Genomic DNA, 19,206 nt, shown 5'->3' on the forward strand with positions numbered 1-19,206 from the left:
TAGGAATATAACCCTTTGTGTCCGGCCGTCTGTATGTCTAAAATAATATGAACAGTGCATATCAATTCTAAAGGATAACTGTGATTTAATATAATACAATACGAGATTATCTCTACTATTGAAAAAAAGTTATAATTCATTTTTTGTTTGCAGGTCCCTCAAATAAAGCAGCCATTCTATCCAGTCATCAGAGACAACTTTCAATGCATCTCTCACAGGTAGGTTTCGTATTTTATAGACATATTAAAGCGATCCTTGTTTGTTGGCCCCGAGATGTAAAGATCAGGGCATACTAAATATGTATTTCGCAGTTTCTCTCAAGGTACCTAGTCGAACACGTCAGAAACCCCCGCTATTTTTAAATGAATTTGGAAATTGGGGAAAAAATAACTCCCCCTTATTTTAAATTTATTTCAAATAATGGGGTTGGGGGTATCAGTGCTCAACAGACACTTTTTGTAAAAGCAACGTATTCTTGGATATATATGAACGATTATGGTTTGTTGGCCCAGGAAAACACCATGGTATTTATAATATTTTTTTTCGTAGTCAATTTTGGTTTTTAGTACGAGGAAATAAAACGAATCCAGAGCCACCCTTATCTTCTAGCTTTTATTATTTCTAGATCCAAGAAAGATTAATAAAGAACAAAACATTATTGACAACTGTTGATCCTGCTGTCACCTCCCCTAGCCTCCAGGTAAATTGATTTATTAGTTTTAAATTGTTTTTTAGTGGTGTTTTGAAGAAAAAAATATTCTAATGCTAATAAAGTAAAACATACACAAAGCAAATGTGTATATATTTATGTGTTTAAGTTTATGTTTTAAACACAGTAATTATTTATCTACCCTTTACTTGGTATCTTTATGTTTTATGCAGAAGTCAGCTAATAGGTCAAACATGAATGATTATGCTAAATTTTCAATAGAAAAACAAAGATAAACACAGCAAAACTTTACTTAGCTGTATGTACAGTATAAACAAGGAAAAAAAGAAGATTTTTATCAGTATATTTAAATAGCAAATTCATGTCCAATCTAGCTTTCAAAAATTATTTTTTAAAAGATTATAATGATTGTTTTTTTTCATATTTTAATTCCTAATTGATATCAAAAGAACGATTTTAACAGGCCTTACTTTACTAATGGAGCTATTAATTAGAAAGGAACGTACAGACACACCTTAAATGTAGAATAGCTACGCCTGAGCTGCCTGAACTGTGTATGATTATTCTGACATATTGAGAATTGTATTGTCTGTATTTAAACTTCACATTAAGAGGATTGTTCTCATATTTAAACCAAATCAAACTCTCTTTTAAACATAAGGAAAAAGGATAAGAGGATGAATACTCACCCCTTTTTCATGGTAAAATACTACTTCCCCATCCCTAAATTTAGAAGCAGACGAAAATCAAAAACCGCCCAGGGCTTTTTGTAAGTCAATCATAAATAATAATGTGAATAAAAAGAAAAGCGATATTTAGCAAACAGCCGTGGGCGGTCAGAATCAGCTGAATGTTCATTATGAAAAAAATTTCCCCCTTTTTAGAAATAGAAGGATTCATCTTTCATAAACAAATTTTTTTAAAATAAAAATAAAATTCTATGTAATTTTTAATTAAAACATTAAAACGAAAATATCTAATCTAATATTCTTGCCCTAAATATGGAAATAGTAAAAAGTAAAAAAATATTTTTTAAAATAATTTTTAATCCTCCCATTTGAAAAGTAGTGGAATAGCAATAAATTTTAGCGCGGCAACAGTGCTGAGTAGGCCGCTAGGCCCACTGCCTATTTTCGTCTTCTAGTTGCTTCGATTCCTCTCTTTTATTTTTTTCTCTATGCTTTTAAATCTAATTATTATTGGATGCGCAGATTTTTCATAATTTACTTTTTACTTATTCTTATAATAAAGTAATATTGTAGCCATCTGAAAGATCGTGTTTAGTATAGATCTTGCAGCTGAACTGATAACAATAAAAAAAGAACCCCCAAAATAAAATTTGAATTTTTTTAAAAAATAAATTGTATCTTCTCTCACATACCACTAGAAGCCTCTTTTAGCTTAGCAAACCATAAAGCTAATGCATAGCAGTTTGAATGATAGAAAGTTAGGAAAATATTCTGAATACTTAAAATTATATACAGGCATAACTTTTATATGGATATGTATACATATGTCGACATTAGGCCTACCTAAAAACATTGCAGATAAAATTATGTGTTTTTAAGAACTATTTTTTTACATTGCAAAAATATATAGGCAAAATTTTAAACAGATTTTTCTGAGCAAGTTTAAATCTATGGAAGCTATCATCCTTGGGTTTTTTTACAATCAGACATTATGATAAAATGATGATATACTCTAGACCAACCCCTCTTTGTTTTATACGGCTAAGCAAAATTATAGCATGACGTTTTTAAATTCAAAACATTGAAATCTTTATGATACAAATTATTAATAAATTTAACGGGGGGGAGGGTACATTGGACTGTAGATTAAAATGGTACCCAATTTTAAAATTGCTAGAAAACTTAGGCTACTTTTATTTAATCTGGATTGGTTGGTACAATCCATGAGTGTCCAAACTTTACTGCCAAATTATTCATGGTCTTATCCCTCAAGATCACTGTTAAAATTAAATTCAAAATACAAAAAGCAAATATCTTTATAAGTATGTTTAGTTTACAAATGTAAAATGCTCCAATAATTTTCTGCCACCAAGCTGATCACATGAAAATAGGAGACCTATGGTAGATAATCTTATATTTTTATGATGCATAATATGTGTACCAGTCAGGAGTCCCACAGAATTGTAATGTTTGAGTTTAAAAACCAGACAACAAATATAAATAATTAAAAGAACTAGTTCTACCATAATGAAATGGTTTTCTTTTGAACGAAAATTCAGTCTTTTTATAAAAAAAATACCTTTAATGTCTAAAGTTTGTTTTTTCTCAAACTGTTATATGTTTTAAATCGTTTAAGTTGTCTTACTTAGACTTTTTGCCGTTTTAATTTTCAAAAAGTTGGGCATTAAAGGTCTTTATTTAAGTACTAGAAGTTGCTCGCATTCAAACTATTTTCAAATTTTTTTTTTATTGCAAATCCCCAGGCCCAAAAATATTATTAGGGCTTGACTATGGGGTCATGGGTCACTCACACACACACACACACACACAACCAATGTAGAAGATATTCAATCAAAATATAAACTAGATAATACATACACACAATACCAATCAAGTTGGCTATATAAACAAGAACAACAATACACAGAGAAAAGAGTGTCGCTAAAAGTTATCAGGGATAAGGGATAGGAAACCTGGCCATTAATTAGGTCCCGGCCTAGATTCTAGGGATAATGCAACTATTACAAATTCCTATCAAACTGGCGGACGCTCCAAAGTAGCTATCGCTCTAAACCAATAAGAATCGGCCTGTTTTTAACAACCAATCACCAATTGGCGGTAATTTTAGAAGCAGACAATTCTAGAAAAAATAATGATTTGGTCTGCTACTAAAAAATAAATATAAATGGTGTTAGATCACATTAGCTTAATTATTAAATCTGCTTAGAGTTAAACATTAAAAAAGGGCCATATAGAAAAAACAAAAATAACGGGATTATTTTTTGGAAAGAAGGTAGCTACAAATTTTCATAAAGAGTTTATAAATTAGATGTTGTATTTTGAGTTTTAAAAATTTAATATGGAATTGATACAACACCTTAACCCTAATATATGTACAATACAACACAGTACAAATATATCACTACATAATAGTATCCAAAGAACTTGATAGAATGTTACCCAAGTGCATATTAATTTATTTATTTTGAATTTTAATTAGCAATGAAATTTTCAAATAAAATTTTTACTCATTAATAAAAATGCAAATAATACAAACTAAAATCTGTCTAAGGGAAACCCAACAATAGCTTTCTGACAGTTCAAATTACCAAAGTAAAAGATAAAAAAATTTTGGGAGAGAAAAAACTTCATTTTAACAAAGGCCATTAATATATAGGTTTATAAAAAGTTATGTTTTTTACTTTAAACTAGCTACCTGAATTTGATTCTATACTTTATCTACACACACACACACAGCTTTTTCCTTAGCATTTTATACGAACCACTGCGTCATCCCAAAACTGGTTTATTAGGCTAGAAATAGGCCTAGGCTTGAAATAGGCCTGAAATAATATTTTCCTACGTTTCCCATCCCTTATCCCTGAAAGTTATATTGTACCTTTATTTTAAAGTTTGACATCTTAGTTAAAAATACCCAATTTTTTTAATTTATAAAGATATGGCAGATAATTATATAGAACAGTGGTGCTCTACAAATAGGAATCTATTTAATAAACATATTTCTAATAAAATCACAAGGACAAATATATTCAAAATCAAATTGTATAACGTCAGCTGCGTGTAATCCTCAGTGAAATCGTCATATTGTAACTCAGTCGAAGTTCCTTTCCTTTCATATTCTTAAATTTTGAGAGAAAAAAACATATTTCTAGCCATTTTTATTTCCTTGGAAAGCTGTCTATAACACGATACGATAAATACCATTTACCATTTCTTCCTTACGGATAAACTGACAGACAGAACAACAAGTAAAGCAGCGCTGAAAAAAATATAAAATATACAGGAAAACAATATAGACACATATAACAATATTCATAACGGACAAATAAGGCTGGTCTAATGTAGAAATGTCAGTTTTTTTCGTCAAATATTTTTAAAAGATTTTTTAAAAAGATGCTTCACCCATATTTCATTTTAGCAACTTTGTATTATTGCAGGAAGGAAGGGAACAATGGACTGTTACTTACACTAGTCCCCAAAGTTTTTAATAACGTTTTCTTATTCGTCGGTTTAACAACTTTGGGGACTTTTACTGAATTTGATTGGTTGATTTTTTAAGTTTAGTGTCCAAACGTTTTAACCAATAATTGTACAGAAGAGGGAATTTTGTGTATCATCATTCTAATCAGTCTAACTTCTATATAATTGCTGTAATATAATTTATTGTTATTTTTATCTTAAATGATGTTTGTTTTTGCTTGTGAACATTATTGTCCTTGTTAAACATTGAATGACTTTAAATTTAATTTATATTCAAGAGTGAAACTATAATTAAAACAAGCATGATAAGTTCCAAAGACAAATTTTATCATAATTTGTAAGTATTGTTTATACTTTTCTGATTTGAACTTTAAGACGCGCTATAATTACGACTGAAATGGTAAATTATTGAATAACTTACACATCCACTATAACATTGACCCTTTCATTATGAGACCTTTGTCTTGAAGTTCTAACATTAGTTTAACTTCACTATTTTTGCGACGTATCCAACAGATGCAGTAATGACCAGGGCTCGGCAGCCGCGCATCAGTCGCCTGTAAACCTCAGAGAATTCAATCTTTATATTTTTTTTTAAATCTGAAAGTCTAAACCTGAGATAAATATTGCAATTCCTCTTTTCAAAAAAATCCAAACGGATTTAAATGTAAGGCTTCAAAGAGACTTACGCGCGGGTGCCAAACCCTAGTGATAAACATTCATAATTTTATGGTTAAGATAATACCGAGACTAAAACTTGTCACCTCATCGACAATTTAACGTATATACATTTGATTTAAAGTTTTGGGAAGTAATAAGATGATGGAGAACAAACTGTTCATAAAAAGCTTTGCTCCAAAAAAAATGCATGATGTTGTCCTCGCAAAAAAACTACATGACACATATTTTACCACATCAAAATTATTGTCAGCGAGGAAGGTTGAAGTTCTAAAAACGTATGGGACGATAAAAAATGTACGTATGTACTTTTGGTATCTCTATCTAGAAAAATAAGTTGTGCAATCCCATATTGTCAATTTAGACCAAAAATAACCCCGTAGAAAAAAAAGTATTTGCTATCATTCTGTTTGGTTAGGTTAATTTAAGCCATCTTTAGAGGATCCTGAAGGGTTGAAAGAACTTTGAAGGGTCATGCAAGCCTCTTAGGGCTTGTGATATACAGGGTCTTAAAGATTTGAAGAAGGCTGGATCTGTATGTAAACGTCTATAAAATAATGACATAAAAGTGGGTGGGTATTAAGGGAGGTTCATTCGCATAAAAATAGATTTTGCTGAAAAGGTCAGAATATTTGTAAAATATCTGCATCTTATGTACATCTGCCATCATTCAAATTATAGGCTGCTCTTTTAGTGTTTAAAATCATAAAATCACATAAGAATATCCATTATAACAAGCATGATAACATACTGTTATACAACTTAGACAAACACTTTAGAAAAAGAATTTAAATTTTGAATCAATACTGTATTAGAATACTGATTTTATGTACATTGATTGTAATGCATGTTTGTATTATTTATGGTATTATTGTATTTGTGTTTGGTATGAGCGATTAGTAATTTTAGCTGTAGGCTTAATCAGCAAGATAATGTGTTAGATTATACTCAGGAAATAAAGGATATAGTTTAAGGATACAAATATACTAACATAGCTATTGAAATGGGTTGAAATTTAATTGAGTTCAATAGAATAAAAAAACAATATAGTTTTCAACTTCTAATGTGGCCTTTGAAAAAAAAATTAATCTTCTAAAATCGAAGGGAAAAAAAGATGTACCGAGTGACTATTCGAAAGAATTTTAGATTGTCCTAGGAATCACCATTCACGGTGTTTAATCAATAGAACATTTTATTGTAATTTTAAAGTAAAGTAAGGTTAATTTGTCTGAAGCTGAAGATTTCGATGATTACTGATAACTGATTGAGTTATCTCTTTTAGGGAAGATACATATTGAGATTTAAGTATTTGGATGGTTTTAGGCTATTTTCTGTTCACAGCTTACCACTTTGAAGACAGCCTGAATGTGATAGAGACGCAACTTAGCTCTAGTAACTAATAGAAGAGAAAATATAGGTTGTTTTATTAATCAAAATTATTCGTAAATCTAACTCTAATTTTAAAAATGTTTTAACTAAATTATACTTCTAGCGCCTAATATTGTCAGGCATTGAGAAAAGCTTTTGCTTTACAGAACATTTATTTCGTGTAAAAAAACCATCCCTTGCTTTCCTGGTTAATATGCATAACATGTTTAAGTAAGATTAGTCCTGAGATAAGTCAAAGATAAAGGAAATGAATTTGTCATTTCAGCTTCCATTTATAGAGAACTTATTTAGTGAGGATTTTAATTATACTACTGTGTACTCGATAATGATTAATTCCACAAGAGATCAACCAGGAATAAGGTATAACCAACAAGCAAAATAAATCTAAAATAATATTTGGGGGGCAAATGGAGAGGTCGTCAATTTTACGATGTGTTGCCCCCAAACGACAGCTGAAAAACACGTATAGGTTTCGTGATTTTCTTCCGCATTAATTTCGTTATTGGTATGAGCTGGAGATCAACAACTAAAAGCCCTCCTTTACAGAGTATAGCGTGAGAATGTTGATTATGTAGGGGTTTGAACACCTGGGAAGGTGTATCAACCCCCATGACATTAAGAATACACCCCTCTTGTTGTCTGTAATACACCTCCCCTCAATTTTGGTTTAGAGGGGTGGCAAAACCCTCTGCACGCCACTGATTTTGATACCATAAAAATAGGCCATTTGTATTTAATCGCTTAGATATGCAGTAGAAAGCACAGTACCAAACTATTTACATGTGAATCTATATATGATTTACGACAGAAAATAGACAATAGCCGATACATTGGTGTACATCACCAATGATGATTCACAAATTTCCCTCTTATGTAGATTACAATTACTGGTTGACACTCAACTTAATGAATCAACCAAACATAATTCCTTAAAAGCCCCCAAAGTTGGTAAACTAACAAATAAGAAAACGTAATTAAAAACTTTGGGAGATATCAGTTTTCCTTTTCTTCCTTATATTAAGCATCTTAACTAGACTCTTATCCGCATAACTTCCCCACAGAAAATATCTCTTCTTCATGAAAACTAGACAATACAGTATGCTATCTATTTGCCTATAAGCAACGTAACTACCCTACAAATGTGTTATGTCTATCTGCCACCGTAACGGATAGCTTTTATCGTAAATTTTGTCATGTTAGAATGCCCAATTAAATTCAAACCTTGAATGAGAATTCTAATTACAATGAAGAAGAATTTTAATGTATTTCGACATAAAAACTTTTTATGCTTTTTAACTTTCATAGAATAATACCTAGAAATAAATTTCAATGTGTCTTTATCTTTATAATGATTTAGAAAAAGCGCATTTTTTAAAAACCTTGAAATACTGGTTTTCATTTTATCCATTTTAAATGAGTATTAAGATTACGACGCTTTTTTAAACATTGTCAATTTATTTCCCACTTTTTTGTTTCAAAAAATTGGCAGTAAATTTTGCATACTATCTGCCACAAATCTGAGATAATAAAACTCAACTCTGGTCATTTTACGAGAATATTCAATACAAGACTTTTCTATAGTTCGTACCGAAAGCTGTTTATAGTGCCCATAAAAAAATCATTAAATACATCACAAATGACAAATGATAGGCCAATACACAGACTAAATTAACAATGGCAAGCCAGTATACATTTTAATTCACCAGTGTTAGGCCAGTATGGCGTCATTTTTAATAAGCACCATAAAAACTTTCCTAGCTCCGTCATGTCATGTACCATTCTTTAACCAAAAGTATAACTATATGCTAGACATGGCCCTAATAATAATAATTTAGGAAATGCCTTGGCCCAAATGCAGGCAGACTAGGAACTGTTGGAACAATGATCCTGAGATCATTGGATTGGTTGCAAGTAATAAACAACTGAAGTCGCGTCACAAGTCATATTCAAAAAGTCCATTTTAAATTTTAAAACAGTTTCAGGCTGTATAAAGAAATTTGATAACGTCAACTTTGCACCATTTCAATTTCAACAAGAATAAAGTTTTTCATAAGTAGACGAGCATCAATTGACAGAAAACAATAAACTATAATTCATTTAAAAAGATAAATCATACATACATCTTTGTGTTTACACACACTGTATCAATCTGCATTTAATATACGAAGTGATGGACTTACGTACAAACCCTGATTATAAAGTAAATTTGCTAATATAAAAATGCAGCTGCAATTCTAAAGTGATGGTATATGCAATTTATCATCTTATGCGCATACTCTTGGCTTTACTGTATTACTTTTAATATTAGGTGTGCAATAACTTCTGCATATACTTTAACATCTTATGCGCATACTCTTGTATTACATTCAATATTAGGTGTGCAATAACTTCTGCATATAATTTATCATCTTATGCGCATAGTCTTGGCTTTACTATATTACTTTTAATATTAGGTGTGCAATAACTTCTGCATATAATTTATCATCTTATGCGCATACTCTTGGCTTTACTGTATTACATTCAATACTAAGTGTGCAATGACTTCTGCATATAATTTATCATCCCATGTGCATACTCTTGGCTTTACTATATTACATTCAATACTAGCTGTGCAATAACTTCTGCATATCATTTATCATCATATGCGCATACTCTTGGCTTTACTATATTACATTCAATACTAAGTGTGCTATAATAAAATCGATGGCAATTGTTGTCAAAATGCTAAAAACGCAACAGTATCAATATTGAAAATGATATTTGTCCAATATGTTCCATTTTAAGCTACAAAAATTTTGCCATTGTGATTTGGGATAATTTGATAATAAGGCTATTATGCTAGTCAATGAAATGGGTTTTAAGTAGAAGTGATATTCCACCTGAATAGTTTGGCTCATCTCACAAACAAAGGTAGAGGTGTCAAAGCAGTGCTCAGCTTTTGCGATGTCAACTTTAAATGGAGGTTTAGCCAGCTAACGCATTTTCCCATGTAATTCAGATACTCTATAATAAGAGTATGTTCGTACGTCCGTCTGTCAGAACATCAATATCATATTACGCTTAAACAAACGAAGCAGCTTATAGTTCCTAAAAAATGACGTCATACAATACAAATGACCAATGATAGGCCAGTATATATTTAATCATTGGTCAATTAAAATGTATACTGGCCTATCATTGGTAATTTGTATCACGTAATTTTTTATAGGCACTATAAGCTGCTTCAAACATACAGCAAGGTTTATAAGTAAGGCCTTATAAAAATAAAACTTGTATTCTAGATATTTTTTTGCTGTTTTAAGAAAACATTCTTTAAAGTGACAAGAAAGTTATAAAAAGTGCAAAAATTAAGGCAAATGTATCATGAACAAAACAAGGAAAACATGTTTTCTAATGCGCGAAACTTTGTTAAATCCTATTGTAAGGTTTTTTGTCTGAACCGATGAGTTCTTCTTGCTAAAGCTTGCTGGCTAGTCTTTGTCTATTTTTCTATTTAACCCTTCGATGGTTTTAGGCTATTTTTGTAGTCCCTTCCTACCATTTGAATAAAGAGCACTTAGATGCTAGGAGTGCAGCCACTTAAATATGTCAATCTAAGTGGTATGCATACCAACACTAAAAATAGGATACAAACATGTTTTTTTTTGTTATTTCAGCTAATATGCGGGACATTTCAGTAATAAATCAATTTCACTCACATTGCTTTTAGTTTTATATACAGGACTTACGGACAAAAAGAGTTAAAGCGTAGCTACTTTTCTAAATGCACAATTTGCATATATTACAAAGAGAAAATAATAAAGAAGGTTCATGCAATTTCAATACTTTGCCAACCTTTCATTTGCTTTTATGCAGTAAACATACTTAGAAAAATGGATTGTTTATTCTTTTTTTATTCAGAAGGGCAACATTTTTAGATGACAAAAGGAACGAATGTTAAAAATTAAAAATTAGAAGTGCTTTTTATAAATACTTACTTTTTAAATGTCTGAAAAAGACTCTATGTTAATATCTTATTTTTTTAAATCCAGTATACTTCGGACGTTCTTTAACAACAAAATTTCAGAGATGATGCGCTCATAAGCTTGTGCCAGATCGTCCTAAGAATCAATATTTTTCAGAAGGGATAACAATTGAATACAAATAGCTATCAAATACTGTAAAAGTATTTATGTCTAAAATTAAAATATGGAATAAGTTACAATTTTAGAAGAATAAATGACTTCAATGTTAGAAATATAATGTTATAATATTTCAGAAGTTGATCAACATTCTTGAGTCTCGCGTGCAGCTGGACAAGGAGGTGATGTTCCAGTACACCAGCATCAAGAGGGAGACCAACCTTGTGTCGGAGATAGATTCAGATCCGGCAGTGGCTCCGGTCCTCATGAAGTTCCAGAGAGGCTGTCATCAGGTTAGTTCGCGACAGTCCTACGGCCAAATCACTATAAAACAAGGATGACAACATCCATAAAAGCGAAGCTATGAAATGGTATGACAGACGATCATTATCACTAGTAGAGTGTCATAACTTAAAGGACGGAGGGACCACCCCTAATTATAGAAAAACGAGTAGATAATTTTATATTGTGTCTATATGTCTACTTGACAAGGTGGTGATTTTTCTTTATTCCTTTAAGAAAAGTAACGTCATACAATACAAATGACAAATTATAGGCCAATTAACACTGACAGGCCAGAATACATTTTAATTGACCAATGGTAGGCCAGTATGTCGTCATTTTTATCCTGCATGGATACCCTATACATAACCTAAATCTTACCCAAAAAAACACCAACAAGCAAAACTATCCCCCTCCCCTTACTTAAAATTTATGTCAAAATAATGGGTAAGTTGGAACTTGGGGGGTAGTACACTTGGTACTTTGAGGGAAACCGCCAAATTAGGTAATATTTTTCAAGGAAGCAGCTTATAGTGCCTACAAAAATGACATCGTACTGACCTACCATTGGTCAATTAAAATCATATGGTCATCTCATTAATCCTTTGTAATGTATGGTGTCATTTTTTATTGACGCTATAAGCTGCTTCTTTGTCAAGGTAAACAAATTTTAAATTTGAACAAATTAGTGAACATCATTAGTTGCACTACTTTGAATTTAGTCATGCTTGATTCAGTGACATGTCACAAGTGACAAAACTGGCAACTTAGTAAGTGGAACTAAATTCTTGTATGCAATCAACCAGGGATACAGGGAGAGGTACATGCAAGATTATTATTATATTTCGACTTGTCTCAATCAGTTGTTAGACTTGTTACCCAAACCGTTGTTTGGCCACAGTTAATGGCGAGGAATCTCGAAGGGGTAAATTCGAATGAAAACAGAAATTTTTTAATAATTTTGCAATATTTGCAAGCGAAATTTTTTTGATACATTTCCTATTCTTTTATTTCTGGCAATAACCATTCCTTGCATTTCTTACATTTATGCATTTTTGTCGCATTCATCATCACACACACTGAAACACACGCGCACACATGTGATACAGATATAAATATTTGATATTTAAGTCAATTATTATGGGTATTAGGTTAGGTTATTTTAGAACAAATAAATATACTTTCATTATTAAGTTTATTTTAAAAGCTTGTAAACTATTTGTAAAATCCTATTTCTTTAATTCCGTGCATTTCTTACATTATTTCTTACATTTATTACATATTAGTTTAATTAAATAAACTGTAATTATATTTCATTAAATCTTGTTTGAAGACGGGAGAACAACCATATCATACTTATAGAATAGCTGCGCTACTAATATATTAATACTAACCCTAAAAGCCAGGGTGTGCACATAATTGATTGACAGTCTAATCTTCAACTATTGAGCTTGCATATGCACAACCCAGGGTTCTAAAGAGATAGGTCATTGGTCGATAAATTGATGTACAAAAATATCTTCAATGTTGACACACAGAAATTACAATTAGTGGTTGAAACGTTTGGACACTTAACTAATTGAACCTACCAATAAAAATTTAATAAAAGTCCCAAAAGTTGTTAAGCAAACAAAGAAGAAAACTTCATTTCAAAACTTTGGGGACTAGTGCAATAATATACAGACCGTTGTCCCATCCTTCCCTGTGTACAACCAATAAGCTACACACACATACATACACACACACACACACACACACAAACACACACACTTAATATTCCAAATAGTTCTGTGAATGAAGTATCTTCATTTTGGATTGTACCAATAATATATCCTTTGTCACTCGCCAAATAAAGTAGTAGTTGGAAATGTTTTCAAATTCTTTAGTATGAACATCTTTGCTTTAAATCTTACAGCTTAAAGTCTTAAGTTTATTAAAATTCAGGTATCTTCCTCGAAGTTTTTCCCTTAGTTTTAAAATAATTTGAAAATAAGATTTTAATGTTATGCCTAACCTGCAGAACATATCCGTTGTTGCTGCAATCCTACTATTCTGTACTAAATGTAACCTAACCATACCAAAAGTTAAACAGAAACACACGAAGAACTACCCTTCCCCCCTTATTGCCACTATTTCAACAACAAAAAAGGGTGGGGGAATTATGCCTTTGACTATGCTTTTTGAGACAAACCAAAATTTGCGTATATTTGCGTAAATTAAGTTTTATTGTGTAAAATCTGAAAGTGACATATGATTTGTCCGCGTTTAATACCAAAAATTCGTCAATCAGATGTGCGTCGTTTGAAAACATTTTCAATAGGGCTTCATATTAAACAGGAAAAAAATATATAAACTTTTCTTAAAGTCCTTAAATATACTATTAGATGAACCTTTGATAGGCCAAGGCATTTCTGCTACATTTACTTTTCCTGGTAGCATTTAAAATAAACGTTTAACGTTTTTGGGGGGCTTATATTTAAACATATTTCTTATTCAACGGAGTTTTATTCATGCTGAGCTCTTCTAGCCCAACATCAAAGCATAAAAAACTGCCCTTTTTGTCAGGTATAAGGTATAACCAACAAGTGCAATAAATCCAAAATAATATTTGGGGGGCAAATGTAGAGGTCGTCAATTTTACGAGTGTTGCCTCCCAACGACAGCTGAAAACTACGTATAGGTTTCGTGATTTTTTCCGAATTGATTTTTTTATTGGTATAAGCTGCCCTTTTGTATTTAATTTTGCTATTTTTTGCACAAATATTTGGTTGTTTTCATAAATATTTTTGTAAAAGATGTCTAAATTCCCATGACATTTGTCAATTCACAATTCTGTTGCGTTCATAATTGACACATTTTTATATTCGGTGCATCTCTAAAATTGCGCTTTTCCCCAACTCTTTAAAACATTCTGTTTCTTTATTTTATGCTAGTTTTCTAATTCATCTTATTCTGTAAATTACTATTATATTTGTCAATATAGAATACTAAACCTTTGTAAATTCAGTCTTTTAAAGAGACTAGCGACTGTGCACTTAGAATCTAGGGGCTTTGTATTCGAAGGGGTAGATGGTTAAAAAAAAGATCCTACGACTTAAACATGAGCTTCTCTAAAATGCCGAACTAAATATGTTTTATTATTTTCCGAAATCTTTAGCTTCAGACAAAAAATCTTATTACTTTATACCACAGGATTTCTTCTATTACTCCAATACTCTTTTTTATTGTCTTATTCCATCTCATTATAACATTTTTAGAAACGAAATATTTCTATAAAAAAAGCTTTTTTTCTCACTCTCTAGAACATTATCTTTTTGACTCTCAGAGTCAAGAGAGGTAAGTAAATAGCCTAAAACCACCAGTATACAATTATAAAGCTTCCCAATAAAATACAACCCTTTAGTACCAGCAATTTTCAAGATCTTTAATTGTTTAAAAGTTATTCTGGACACTATAAACCAACCAGACACTCATCCAACTACTTGAGTTTATAGCATATGATTTTTGTTCAGGTTTTGGAGTTGATGCGAGAGATCCTTGAGGATAATTGTGACTACATGGGTGAGGGCAGTGATACTTCTGATGAAAATAATCATGCTGATAATACTCCATTCAAACAAAGATCTACGTATCTTCAAAGATCAGGTCTGTTCGTCGTTTTTTTTCTTTTTTGCGGCGAAACTTTGTTAAAAGTCTCGTTTGTTAGTAGGTTTATAAGAATTCTCAAAAGACCTTTTATAAAGTCTTTCCACGGAACTAGGTCTGTTTGACGTGTTACATGTATAGGTATGATCGTTATTTTTTTCTTTTATTTTGCTTTATTAATTACTCTTCATTTTTAACTCTTTATATTCTCTTTCCTCGTTTTTTATCACTCTCACTATGATTTTAAACAGTTTTGGCACTATTAGACGTTATCTTCTTTGTATATTGATAATTTTAACAAAATGGGTATATTATTACTTAGATCTTACACCAGATTTTTATGTTCCCTAATAAAGTGAAGCTTGCAGTGGGCTAAAATTACGATTGCCACCCTTTGCCTAATCTCCTCCCCTCTTATTGGATGAATGAACTAACCAATAAACGAGTTCCATGTTAGCAATCTAAATTGACAACAATTTTCAATTATCCACGTATACTCTACATCCATTTTTAACAAACATACTATTGTGTTACTTATTTTAGTCCGGATGGAGCGAATATCCAGCAAACCTGTGGAGAAGAAGGATGAGCCTGGCTATATCTCCTCCTCCAGTGGTTTCTCCTCCCTACCTCCGTCAGCAGGGTCCCTGTCCTCTCCGTCACTCACACCTCCGTCATCCAACTCCTCCCTACAGGATAGTGACAGCAGTGAAGGGGCGGAGCATACAAAGGTAAGATTGTTATACTATACTATTATTTTCTCAATATAACACTAAATAAGATATAAATATTAGAATTTAATATCAAAAGAAAGTAGGACAACAGAATTTAATGTTGTGCTACAAAAATGGCCATAACAACATAAAAATTAGAATAAAATATTATGTTTACAGATACAAAAATTTCTGATGCTGCGCAAAATGGTACAAAAAAAATGACGTCATATGATAAAATAACCAATGAGAGGCGAGTATATATTTTACCATTGGTCAATTACAATGTATACTGGCCTCTCATTGGATAACTTTATAGTATGACGTCATTTTTTGTACCATTTTGCGCAGCATTAAATTTCTTATCCAAACATTCATAAAAATTCTTCATAAAATGATTTACGGACAATTTCACCACAAACCAAAATAGACAATTTGAAAATTTTAAATATTAAATATGTTAGGTAAGAGACTGAGGATCCTTATATGTTTAAAACTTAACACATATGCTAGAAACAATTTTTGTAAGTTTTAAAAAATAGAAGGTCTAAATGGCCATGTGGTTAACTTTTAGAATTGAGGGATTTTATCAATTTACGATGCCTGTACTCTACACGTTGAGCTTACTAAACTCGAGGATAGACACTCAGTACACCGAAAATGTATGCAAATTTTAAAAAGTACATGGGGAATAATCACTACTAAATAGTTTAATTTGTTTGTTTTTAACCACTTTTTTGTGCATTTCAGTAATTAGACCCTTAGAAAAAATATTTAAACCCAAAATAAAACCATGAGTACTGTACAAAATCGGATATTATAATAGCCCCTCTCCCAAAATCATGTTTATCCTTATTTGAATCTATTGACATATTCTTGGATTATAACATTTTAATATAATTTATTTATTTGCTCAGGGGTTTAATTACTAATCACTAGGTACATATCCTGTATGTATTAAATTTTGGTTCTGTTCTCTTCAATAGGAAATTTATATTTTAAAGTTGTACAAAACTTTATGCAAAGATTTTAAAAAAAAACATTATCCAATATTCCAAAACTTTTAGGGAAGTTTTATATTAGAACAAGATATTGGGTGTTGCCAAACCCCACCCAACCCCCCACAAAAAATAGTAATAATTTTATATAAATTTTGCTGTTATGATCGAGCATGAGAAAGATTTAGGTAAAAGATGAGTGTTTGTAAGGTGATTATATCCCAGACTTATGTTCCCAGAAATGTAAGGAAAAATATTGGACCTACTGACAACAACAGCGCAGTGTGTCACGCGTCGCGTGTTGTTGTTTGGAAAGTTGTTGATTCTTTGCACAAACATTAAACGTACTAACGTTAAAACTATTACGATATTTATAGTTAGAATGCCCTAGTCCAGAATCGTGCGCATTAACATAAACAGTTAGTAGTAAGTAAATAAGAGGTTGACTGTTTGTTCTGCATGGTTGGAGTTCCCTACAGGAGCCAGAATTATGTTTGTTTTTTTAAATCAGGATTAGTGTGAAAAAAAATTAAGTTAAACCCCCATTTTGTATCATTAGAGTTTTGACTAAAGAAGTTTAAACAGAAATGCTTATACTTATTACCTATCTGTTTATCCTTGTTGCTACGTTATTACAAAGAAGAATTAGGAGATAATGAAAGGAGTCAAGTCTCATCATTATCAGGGAGGGAGGGGATACTGGACTGTAAATTACACTGGTATCCAAGGTTTACAATTACGTTTTCTTATTCGTAGACTCAAAAATCTTTTTAGAAAATTATGATTAAGTGTTTTAAAACTAACAGTGTCCAAACTTTTCAGCATTAAATTTTAATCTACATAAGGAGTGATTTTGTTTATCACCTTTGATAATATATATTATATTCTTCCATTTTCTTATCTTTTAAAATCCCTGGATCATTATACATAATAATCACCTCCGCAGTCACCAACTTTAATTAATTGGATTTAATAATCAAAAAAACCGATTGCATATCTGAATTCTATGAAAAATTTTACATCTACTACTTACTAAAAGAACCGGCTAGCTATCTTAAATAAAAAGTTAAAAAGTTGATACACCTTCTTTGGAAGAAAATAATTATTTCTAGATCGTGCTGAGCCCTATCACTACTGGTAACTACCACTGCAGGGCCCTTCTAACCTTTACTTATCTTAACCTAACCTAAAGTAGACCAATATACCTTTTTAAAATTTTTTTTGTAGTCCAGATATAATATGAGTTAAAACGATCGATTTCGCCTATAAATCTCCATGTTTATATAAACCATTGAACGAGAACTCTGGTTGGATAAAACAATATCCCATGAGATTATTAAACGCACTTTTTACTGATTTAATTATGTTTGAAAATGTTCTAAAGTTTCTGTCTGTGGTAATGTTACACATGTTTATGGCCAAGGCATTCCTTATATTTCAGATCTTTTGACACATTCTAAAATGTCGTATTGTAATAACTAGCTATTCTTATGTTGACATTACAATACTATTCAACGACTTTACCAGTACTTATTCGTTTAGCATAGTATAAGTGGACTATTTGTCAAAGTCTTTAGTATTACACTGTAGACATATTATTAACATTCCCTGGCCACAAACGGACAGATTACACATTGCAAAACAGTCACAGAACAATTATTAAAATTATGAGGGAAAAAATCTACTCCTAAAACGTTTGGCCAAAAACAATTAAAGGAATGTATGAAAATTTATATATAGCATACTTTCTGAGTACATGCCGTACAATTCAGTAAATGATGAGTTCAACAAATCTGCCATCATCTTCTACAACAGTATCAACACTATCCACAATAGATTCAATATGCATAGAGGGATTAAAAAGATGCAAGAAATGTTGAAAAACCCACGTTCAACATTTAGATTTGTGTCTGATATTTATTCTATTAGGCGTAAAGTATTAGTATTAAAGTGTAGGGAATGTCTCAGCACATAAAAATGAATCTTCTGTATAGTTACAACTACACTACAAGGTTTTAGAAAGGGGTTGGTCATCTGATGGTTGTTACTTGAATATAAAACGTAGAATAAAAAGTTACATTTAGAAGAAAACCAACTTATAAAGGATGAAATATTCTAAAATTTAATTGAGATGAGGATTTTATTGAAATTTAGCATTTAGATTACAAAGCTCTGTTGTTGCAACACTACCCAATTTACTCATATCACAATCAACACCAACAACAGCCATAGGTGTTTCTTCAACACAACAAACGACAGCACCAGCTGGTATCACAATCAACAACAGTAACAAATATTTGAGTTTTTACAAATATTTTTATTTAATAATAGGAAAAATTATTGCATTATAAAATAACAAAAGACTTATTATATTAAATATTACTTGGATCCTACACCAGATTATCATGTACTTTAATAAAGTGAAACTTTAAGCTGGCTAAAAAAAACGATCCCCCATCTATGAACACAGTAATAGTGTCTGACTGATTATGACGTAACAAAAAAAATTAGCCAATGAGA

At 31.2% G+C, this 19,206-nt stretch overlaps 1 protein-coding gene across 1 annotated transcript in view; it reads left to right on the forward strand.

The window, feature by feature from the left end:
* The window catches only part of LOC145316172 (uncharacterized), a 114,684-nt gene that overhangs the window by 45,579 nt on the left and 49,899 nt on the right, over positions 1-19,206 (forward strand). The window contains exons 11-15 of the mRNA XM_080156504.1: positions 154-218; positions 626-700; positions 11,186-11,341; positions 14,843-14,975; positions 15,519-15,706. Coding sequence (XP_080012630.1) covers positions 154-218; positions 626-700; positions 11,186-11,341; positions 14,843-14,975; positions 15,519-15,706 — 617 coding nt within the window. The remainder of the gene's footprint in view (positions 1-153; positions 219-625; positions 701-11,185; positions 11,342-14,842; positions 14,976-15,518; positions 15,707-19,206) is intronic.

This window comes from Acartia tonsa, chromosome 4 (assembly GCF_053477335.1).
Source record: "Acartia tonsa isolate MP-2025a chromosome 4, ASM5347733v1, whole genome shotgun sequence".
Lineage (NCBI taxonomy): Eukaryota > Metazoa > Arthropoda > Copepoda > Calanoida > Acartiidae > Acartia > Acartia tonsa.